Source organism: Leptosomus discolor, chromosome 16 (assembly GCF_034619465.1).
Source record: "Leptosomus discolor isolate bLepDis1 chromosome 16, bLepDis1.hap2, whole genome shotgun sequence".
Taxonomy (NCBI): domain Eukaryota; kingdom Metazoa; phylum Chordata; class Aves; order Leptosomiformes; family Leptosomidae; genus Leptosomus; species Leptosomus discolor.
This window is the reverse complement of record NC_141406.1, coordinates 14,410,807-14,420,275: the sequence shown is the minus strand read 5'-3', so window position 1 is coordinate 14,420,275 and position 9,469 is coordinate 14,410,807. Positions and strand designations below refer to the sequence as shown.

The window sequence follows — 9,469 nt, the reverse complement described above, 5'->3', positions numbered from 1 at the left end:
TCGGCTGCATTCCCCCACGGTGCTTCACGTACTGCGGGCTGCCCAGCTGCGCGGGGTGAAGGAAGTCCCACGGCACCGCGGTGGAGGTGGAGACGTTCCTGCTCCACCGCGCAGGCAGGAAGGAAGGACCTGCTGATCTCCCCGCGGGTCGTGATCAAAAGTTCAGAGACATGTTTTACGCCCGTGTTGGGGTTTTTTGATGGGTGGAGGGAGAGGAGGAGCAGCAGCTGCCCATTTCCTATGGTTTTTCTGTAACGATACTTGTAGGAACATCTAGTGTACGCGCGGAATGAACAGAAGAGCCCGTGAGCCTCCCGAGGCCCTTCTCCCTGCTGGCCCAAAGCTTTGTGGATGGCGCAAGGGGCAGAGGAGCAGGGAGGGGTCCCAGGCTGTGCTGAAATCTCCGCTGGGGGCAGCAGGGGAGCTGTGATAAACCTGAGTTCTCTTCAAAGCTCATCTCGTGCCTTCGGCAGCGCGCCCCAGTCTGACTGAGGTGTGTTACTCTGGATGAGGGTAGTAAGATCTGAGGTGCTGTTCCATCGATTTGGATGTTCCTCGAGATAGCGGTGATTTTCTCTGAAATGAAATGAGTCCTCTGTCCTGCTGAGCTGTCGAAAGGCTGTTGTTCAGCACAGGTCATCTCTGATGGTTCCTGGTTTGCTTTAGAATGTGTCAGTGCTATTGTGGCTTTCAATCCTGAGCTGTTAGGTGAAGCTGCGGTACTTTAAAACCAACAACAAAACATTAATTTTGCTCGCAGGCCAAGACCCGATCCCCAGCGGCGCTCAGCTCTCCGTGGGAGGAGGATACGGGAGTTTCGGGCACAGGAGCCCCTGATGAGTACAACGTCCTTTCGACCTCGTTTAACCTCTGAACGATACTAATTGTTGAATGAGAACCGGATCTAGAAAAGAACATTTGGGGGTGCAGCAGCGTCAGGCCCCTGTGCACTGCAAAGCATGGGGACCCCCCCCAGCCGAGGCGCCGGGGCCATGGTGGGGCGTTGGAGGGGGCGAGGGGCAGAGGCGGGGTGCCCGAGGTGGCGTTGAGCTGCCCATGCGCTGCGCCCGCGACGTGCCGTGTCAAGCAGTTCTTATTCAAAGCTGTGGCTTGCAAAGCATGACAGGCGGCGCGCTCTCCTCGGGGGTTTTCGGCAGCTGTTCAGTCCCTGAGGTCGAGCTCTTTCCAGGCAGTTTTCTGGGGGGTTTTCTACCCTTCCCACTTCCATTGGAAAATGAGGCTTGAGCTTCAGGGGTTTCAGTGTTAGAAAAACATCTTTCTGGTCTCTTGTTTTCATGGGTATTTGTGTTGCAGTCCAATCCCTTCATTCCACCAGCCGCCATCTGTCCCTGTTCCCCTTCGGCGTCAGGTGGGCAGCACCGACACCCAGGCAGCACCAGTCTCTCCTACGCTGGAATTTAACTGCCAGGGGCCAACACTGCCCCAAGTACCGACGTCCTGCCCCAGGGGCACGGCAGCCCCTGCTGACGGTCCCAGGGCTGGCAGGGGTGCTGAGGGTGCCACGAGGCTCTGGCCTCTGCCCCGGTGCTTTGGGGAGTCCGTGGGCTTCACCCTCTGCGGCTCAGGCACACGATCCTGACCTCTGTCGGCTCAGATCAGACAGGCTCAGACTGAGATTAACAGACTTGGTTTGTGAAAAAAGGTGCTGTTCCTATAAAAAGAAGTGTAGAAACTGGGAGTTTAACCCACTGGCGGGCTGGGAAGAGGTTTAAGGTGAGGCCCTGGGGTGAGGCAGCTGAGCTTGCCCCGTTCCAATCCTGTAACGCTGGATTCACCCCTAAATCATGCCCTGGGCACCAGCTTGGTCCTCACCCCGAGCTTGGCGGCTCTGCTGGTGGCATCTCCTCCTGCTAAACTGCCGAGGTGCCTCACAGACATGGTTAACGTGCAGCCCCTCGGAGCGCTGCATGCACATACCAATTATTGGGATTTTATTCAAGTTCTGACAATGAGGCTCCGTGTTTGTGATCAGCTGGTAGCTCCACTCAGCAGCTGTGCTCGTGGGCCAGGTGGTCCCGGGTGCGAAGAGGACTCAGCTCACGGGGGATCAGAAGCTGGCTGTTTTCTCCTTAAAACCTGCACTCCTTACCAAAAAGGGTGTCGGGTCTGTTGAGCTCTTGGGAGAAGATCTGTTACCAAAAAGGGGGTCGTGTCTGTTGAGGTCTCAGGAGAGGATCTGCCATCTGCAGTTCCAGTCCTGAGCTGGTGCCTTGCACCATGAGCTGCTTGTGTTGGTGTTTACTGGAGTCAGCTGAGACCAAAATGCCTGAATTAGCTGGAAACTCCCAGGATAAAACTCCTTCCTGCTGCTGCTCCGGGGTTGTGCCTTTGCTGTTCCACTCGTGGGTGCCCAGCTGATCTCTGCAGGTAAGTGGGGTGAGGGTCGAGGGTTTTGGAGCTCTGGGAGGGCGTTGGCTGTGCTGGTTCCGCATTGCCTGGGGAAGGAAGATGGGGGTGGGCCTGTGTGCTTTGGAATAAAGGGCTGGAAAATGTTCATGTTCCAGGAAGTTTTAGATACTTTCTAGGAAGAAATCTTTTCCAAGAAACAAATGTCTTTAGGCTTTTAAAGTGTAAAGATGAAGAGATGCCCCTTCATTAGGGGAGAATTAGAAATGTTTGAGGTTTGTCCCAGCAGAGGTGTAACAGAGATGGGACCCTGATCCCTTTTGCAACCGAGTTTGCTCAGGGCACTTCCAAAACCAGCTTGTGTTCAAAAGACAGAGAGGAATCCTCAATAAAGAAGCGGCTTTCTGATAAAGCATGAGCCTATAAATGGAGACAGATTAATCCAGGCCTAATTTCTAGTGTTTATGCCTTTGTAATCCTTTCGATCCCTGGACCTCACCGACTTTGTGGCACTAATCTGTGTCCCTGCTCAGCAGCCGAGCTCTGATCTCAGCAGAGTCTCACGATTTCGTTTCACGCCTGTCCTGGATGTCCGCTCGGTTTGTCGGCGGGGCTGGGGCGGCTGATTACAAAAAGGTTAAAAACAAACCAACCCCCAAAGTTTAAACTCCATCCGGCGCGTCCTGTTCCGGCAGCCCCCGCTCAGGGACGTACGGCAGCGAGCCGGGGCCGGGCCGGGGGGGCGCGGAAAGCTGCGAAAATAGAAAACGTCGGAGCTGGGACCCCGGTCTGGGGGCTCCGGGCGGGTCCTGGAGCGTTTTGGGGCGCGATGGGGGAAGGAGCGGCGGGGCCGGGCCGGGGGAGGCGGGGCCGGGCCGGGGGCGGCCCCGCAGCGGCGGGGGAGGCTCAGGGCGGCGGCGGCGGCGCAGCCGGGACGGGCACGGTCGGTACCGGGGCTGGGGGGGGAGCGGGGACGGGGACAGGGACGGCGGCCGGGGCGCTGCCGGGGCTTGGCTCGGTGAGTGCCGGGGCGGCGGGGGTGGGGGGGTTGCAGCGAGGACACCCCCCCCCGGGGCCGCCACGTCCTTCCCCTCGGGGGTCCCGCCGGGGCCCGGGGAGCCGCCGTGGTGGCTCCGGATGGGGCTGCGGACGCGGGGAGGTTGGGGAGCCTCCACCAGCAGCCCCGGGGGTCCCGGTTGCTCCATCCGCCGGCGATGGCTCCAGGCCCCGCGGCCCGAGCGAGCCCAGAGGCCGTCCCGCAGGGGGCCGGGGGCTCGGCGCCTCGGGGAGCTCCCCGGTGGGCTCCGCTCGGTGCCCGGTGGCTGGGAAGGAGGGTGCCGCTGCCATGAAGGCAGCGTGGGGCCATCTCCAACTCTGCAGCAGGTGACGAGGTGGTCCAGAGCCTACGTGCCCTCCAACAGCCACCGCAGCCGTGAGTGGGTCCCACTGGGACCCCCAGGACCTCCACTCGCAGGGAGCCGAGGGGAGGGCGAGCGGCCTGGGGGCACGGGCAGACCCGTGGTGGCTCCAACGGGCCAAGAGCGGCTTGTGCTGAGCTCCCCAGTGGGCTTTGGGCAAGGACGGGTGCACGGAAAGTCCCGCTGGGGATGGGGATGTGGTTGTCTGCCGGCAGCAGGAGCGGTTTTCGGCAGGGTCTGTGGGCCAGGCAGTCTTGCCACGTTGCCCAAAGAAGACAGGCAAAGCGGTGGGGCTGTGACACGAGAGCAGGTGCGAACGGAGCCTCTCCTGCGGCCATTCTTGGCGCCGAGCTGCAACCGGGATCATCTATGGGTTTGGGTTTGATCCTGGCCCTCGCTGGGTGCCCACAGGGAGGGGCTGAAGGCGGGATGCCTGAGGGTGAGGTTGGCTCTGGGGGATGGAGGAGGACAGCATCACCTGCCGGCCGGGCTGAAACGTGGAGATCACCTGCAAAGGCTGGAATAATGGGGGGCCCTGGTGTTGATGAAGGGAGATTACGGCTGATGTTCGGCTTGGGGGTGTGGCTGGAAGGTGCCTTAGCCCAGGGGCAGCTGGGCTGCAACCATGGTCACCTGGAGGGACGAGGGCAGCTCTGGATGCTCAGCAGAGGGTTTGTCTCAAACCCGATGCTAACAGCAGCCTGCCTTGGTGTGTAGGGGATGAGAGAGCAAAGGAAGGGGGAGGAAGTCGCCTGCTTCCAGCTTCTGACCAGTAGCCTCCATCGATCAATGTCTAATAGGAACACAGTGGCTCTTTCCAACGGGCAATCGTCAGCTGCCTCCCCTTGCATCACGAGAGGCGAGATAAGGGCTGGTGGTTTTTTTTCTCCTGTAATCGATGCTTTGTTTTGAGGGGTTTGGAAATACCTCGTGAGGAAGTTCCTCGTGTAGAGCAGCATGACAGGGGTGCGACCAGCACTAGGGAGGGCAGCGTGGGCTCCACGGGGCGCCGTGGGAGGTGATGCAAAACAAGCGGCACCACCGTTAAGCAATTTCCCGTCAGCAGGGGCCGTCCACACCAGCTGGCTGCATCCAAGTGAAGTGTGGTGCTCTTGTCACGCTTGCCGTGGTGAAACGAGGGGGATTTGGCATCTTTGGTCAGCGCCCAGCAGGGAGGTGACGCTGTGTTCTTCTCCCTCAGACGTTGGTGGGGTGATGCCAGCTTGATCCAGAGCCATGTCCAGGTACCTGAAGCACTTCACGGTGGTGGGGGACGACCCCGTGCAGTGGAGCAACAACTATCAGAAATGGGAGGAGGAAGAGGAGGCTGGGGAGAATGGGCAGAAGCAGCCGGATTCGGAGATCAAGCTGGAGCTCACCAGGAACCGCGTCTCCTTCCAGGACATGATGAAAAAGCTCTTCAGCTCCCACAGGTTTCAGGTGAGGCAGGACAAGGGGAGGTGAGGGTGGCATTTGGCAAAGGCCCCTGTGACAGCAGAGCTGATGGAGCAGCATGAAGCTCATGAGCACCCAAGGTGCCTGTGAGAGCAGCTGCTGCCTCCGAGCCGAGCCGTCCTGTCGGAAACGAGCCGCTCAGCAGCGGCCACAGATGTTTCCTGAGCGGCGACAAGCCTCAGTGCACGTTCGTCACGGTGCCTCACGTGCTCTTTCCCAGCTTGAGCTCCCCGAGACCCCCCACACCAAGCGGTGGGAGATGGCTGGGTTCAGTGGGTAGCCGGGTGGTTTTGTGCAGGCGAGACTCTGCAGGAATAACCCCCCGGCCAGGAGCTGCGGGAGTGGGAGTCCTGGGTGGGAGCAACAGAAAGCTCTGTGAAATGCAACCAGCCGAATTAGGGCAAGGTGTTGGGGCATGTTTAGCTGAAGGTCACATTGGCTCCTCGTGCTTGTGTTGGGAGAGGGTTTCACATCGGTTCTTCTCCTCCGACAGATCCTGGTTGTCTGCTTGGTCGTCCTGGATGCCTTGTTGGTCCTTGGGGAATTGCTTATGGACTTGAAAATCATCCATCCGGACAAATATAATATAACTCCGAAGGTAAAATGCAGGGAAGTGTCAATGTGAACCTGATTTCCCTCTCTTTGAAGTTCAAAGCCCACTAGGTAGGACAACCAGGCAGGCAGGACCTCGACCAAGCTGGCAGCCGCAGGCACACGGACGAAGGTCTCGCAGGGACTTGTGTGACAGCCCTGCAGTGTGCGAGGCCGACCTGGCTCAGCTCACGCCGGTCTGTGCAGCAGCCTCGTATTTCCTCGGGCTGCAGCAGAGCTGAGTGGCTCTTGCCGTTCTTCTCCTGGTTGTCTTCACACGTTCTGGTCTGGCTTACCCCAAGCTGCTGGCGGCCCAGCCGTGCTTGCTCTGGTTGTCCCCTGGAGCAGAAAAAACATCCCCAGCCCTCTTTGTAGAGCCAAATCAGATGTGCCCTCAAGTGGCAGAGGTTTTCCAGCCTGTCCTGCTTATGTGCACCCAGGAGGGGTTCTTGGCCTTAAACCTGCACTGTCTTTCCCCAGGTTTTCCACTACCTCTCCCTTTCCATTTTAACCGTCTTCCTGGTTGAAGTGGGGTTTAAAATCTTCGTCTACCACTGGGAGTTCTTCCAGCACAAGTTCGAAGTGCTGGATGGGATTGTCGTTGTCGTGTCATTCATCCTCGACGTCGTCCTCATCTTCCGGGAGCACGAGTTCGAAGCCGTCGGGCTCCTGATACTCCTGCGGCTGTGGCGGGTGGCCAGGATCATCAACGGTAGGTCAGGAGCTTTCCCTGGCGCGTGGGCTGGATTTGTCAACCTTGCCTGAATTATCTGGGCTCACTTCTTTGCTTCCTTCTCAGAGCTCAGGGTCTTGCTCTCCCAGTGAACTAGAGCTTTAATTAGGCTGCAGTTTTTTTGGAGCAGCCACAATCTGCTGCTTGTGTTGGTGTGATGCCTCGGTGATGGGGGCACGGCAGATGGCCAGGGCTAGCAGAGATCTCCAGCTCTAGCATGGCAGCATCAGGCACGTCCCCCCCCTAAAACCAACCCATAATCTGTTCTTGCATCCCTCCCTCCTGGAGGAGGATGGCTCATGTCTGAAGTATGCATCGTAGGATCCTTTTGGCAACACTTAACAGGGGAGCAGGGTAAAACCCTGCCCTCCTGAGCCTACTGCTGTAGCAGAGTGGGTTTTATGGCTCTGACCTTCTGCTGCCACTCTCATCCCCTCCAGGGATGCTCTGGGGACATCCTGCTGTCACTCAGGGTCTTTCTTGCTTGGATTCAAAGGGCTCACTGTGAAAAGAGGAATATAAAGTGTCCCCAAATCAGACCTTACTGACTCTGCTGTTGTAATTGTGAATTGTTGTGAATAGATGTAAACTCAGACACTTCTGAAACAAGTGTAGCTGGAAATGTTTTCTTCCTTCTCAGGGAAGGAATTTTGGGATTCAAAAAAAAAAAAAAAAAAGTGGCAATGAGATTATCCCCAATTCCTGCATGAAGTCTCAGCCCAAGCGCTATCCTGTGCCTGAGTGCGCTTTTGGCGAGTGCTCTGTACTTGATGCAGCTCTAAGTCTCGTTAGCTGGGCCAAAAGGAAGGGATGTCCATCACCCACAGCCCCCCACTGCCATTTTGATGGGGAGAACGTGCCCAATCGGCAGCAGTGGCCGGCAAGAGGGAAGATGTGAGAGCAGCTCGTGGCTCTTTTTCAGTTCAGGGTCAAAGTCGGAGACAAACTGGATTCGTGTGCAGCTGCGTGAGCCACAGGAACCTCCGTGTGTCTTAACAGACCATTTTACAGCAGAAAAAGTATTGCATTATAAGTAAATCCCCTTACCCTTGAGTGCTCCTGGCTTCCTCCCCCCCAGTTTTTGCTTGGAGCCACAGAGGGGACCAAAAAATCTGTCCCAAGCTTTGAGTGTTGGGTGCCTAAGCCGAGCCAAGGCACGGTTCGCTGCCTTCAGCTCCTGTTGATTGATAGGGACCGGGTTCCTGGCAAGCGGGGACTGTGTGCTGTTACCAATGCAAATAAGCAGCAGGGCTGCTTGGTCTCCAGAGAAATGAACCCCCAAACCCCAAGCCTGCTGCCTCCAGCACTGGAAACCCAGGCAGGCGTCAGTGCCTGCCTCCGTGCACGTTGTTCTGTCGCAGCCGGAGAGCTCTGTCGGGTGGGAAGAACAGGATGTTCTCGACGCTCTTACCAAGCTGCTTATTTTTTCCCCCCGCTTGGAAAAGGGCAGGAGGAAAATGCCTTTACTGTGGGGGCTGAGTTCACGTGTAATAACTAACAATACTTCGGTAGAGAAGTGACACCTCGGCTGTAAGGAGAAGCTGTGGGCCCCTGCTGCAGCCACACAAGGTGAAGCCAAGACCTGAAGGACCCGATGATGTGCCGTGTCCCGCTCCACTGACCCGAGCGATGTGCCCCGGGGAGGACAAGCCTCGTTCCCCAGGCTGGGCCGTGCGCTGCTGTCAGAGCAGGGCTCCCAACTACAGGAGACCCGCTAAAACGCAGCCCTTGCTGACAGCAAAGCTGCCAGTTACGTCCCCCCCAGGCTCTGCCACGGGAGTGAATTCAAATTCGGGATTTGAATGACAGTCTGACTGATTAATTCAGCTCAGAGGCCAGACTGCCTCTTCCCAGCAGAGTATCAGTATCTGAGTCCCTGAGGTGGCTGATTTAAAACCCTCCTCATTAAGAAAAGCACTTGGGAAGGGTGGTTTGGAGATGACAGAACCAGAGCTCGAGAGGAACATGTTTAACTCCTTGAGTACAGACCCTGCGTACTGTTAACCTCCTGCTCGTGGCTGTTTGACACTGTAAAACGAATCCACTGTGAATTGTTTCACAGGAATAATTTTATCGGTGAAGACCCGCTCTGAACAACAAGTGTCCAAGCTAAAGCAAGCGAACTTGAAACTTGCAACCAAGGTTGAACAACTGGAACATAACTGCGTAGAGAAGGTAAGAAAACACTTAATTTAAACCAAGTTTACCTGCTGGCTGCTCCCCAGGACAAGCTGGCTTGGGATCCTTTTGCAAGGTTGCCACTGTCAGCTTGGTTTCTTCACCAGAAAGCTGTGGAGCAAGCTGGGCTGAAGAACCACAGCCTCGCCTGTGCTTCCCTTGGCTGCTTGCTACCTCTGTCCTACTTACTTTAGCCAGGTTGTCCTGTTTTACCACAGTGAGATATCCTAAAATAGTTTCCCAGGTTCCTACAGATCTTCCCACTGCTGAAGTGGAAGAGTTCTGTTAATGATTTGACTTTTGTCTCCAACAGGAGCAAGAAATTGAGAGGCTTAACATGATATTAAAACAGCACGGACTCGTCAGCGAGCAAAAATAGGAGGCCAGTTTTCCGAGGTGGAGAAGTCTGCCCCGGAGAGTGCCGTGTTGAAATCGACCCGTTTGACCTGAAAGGTTTTCCTGTCTCTTTGCTTTCTCTTGTATAGTGTTGTCTATAAATGTTTTCTATTTGACCACACTTTGATTAGATCTTGGGATTGCAAAAGTAGTTTTGCTGGAAAATTAACCATGCGTACTGCCTGTAAACAGGGATTTCATAAGACCTTACTTGTACGGTTGTACAGTCAAAACTGCAAAATAATTTAATAAAGACACATCTCTACAAGCTGTACACCCATGAAAGTAACACTTATTTTAAATAATTTCATTTTTCTGTGATGATGTTCTT

The 9,469-nt window shown here is 56.2% G+C and overlaps 1 protein-coding gene across 1 annotated transcript; it reads left to right on the top strand.

The window, feature by feature from the left end:
• The first annotated feature begins 4,996 nt into the window (after positions 1–4,996).
• HVCN1 (hydrogen voltage gated channel 1) lies at positions 4,997–9,121 on the top strand. The gene is made up of 5 exons (XM_009961127.2): positions 4,997–5,225; positions 5,734–5,838; positions 6,312–6,543; positions 8,627–8,739; positions 9,056–9,121. The coding sequence occupies exons 1-5, from the start codon at positions 5,022–5,024 to the stop codon at positions 9,119–9,121; spliced, it is 720 nt and encodes a 239-aa protein (XP_009959429.2). The 5' UTR covers positions 4,997–5,021.
• Positions 9,122–9,469: the final 348 nt, after the last annotated feature.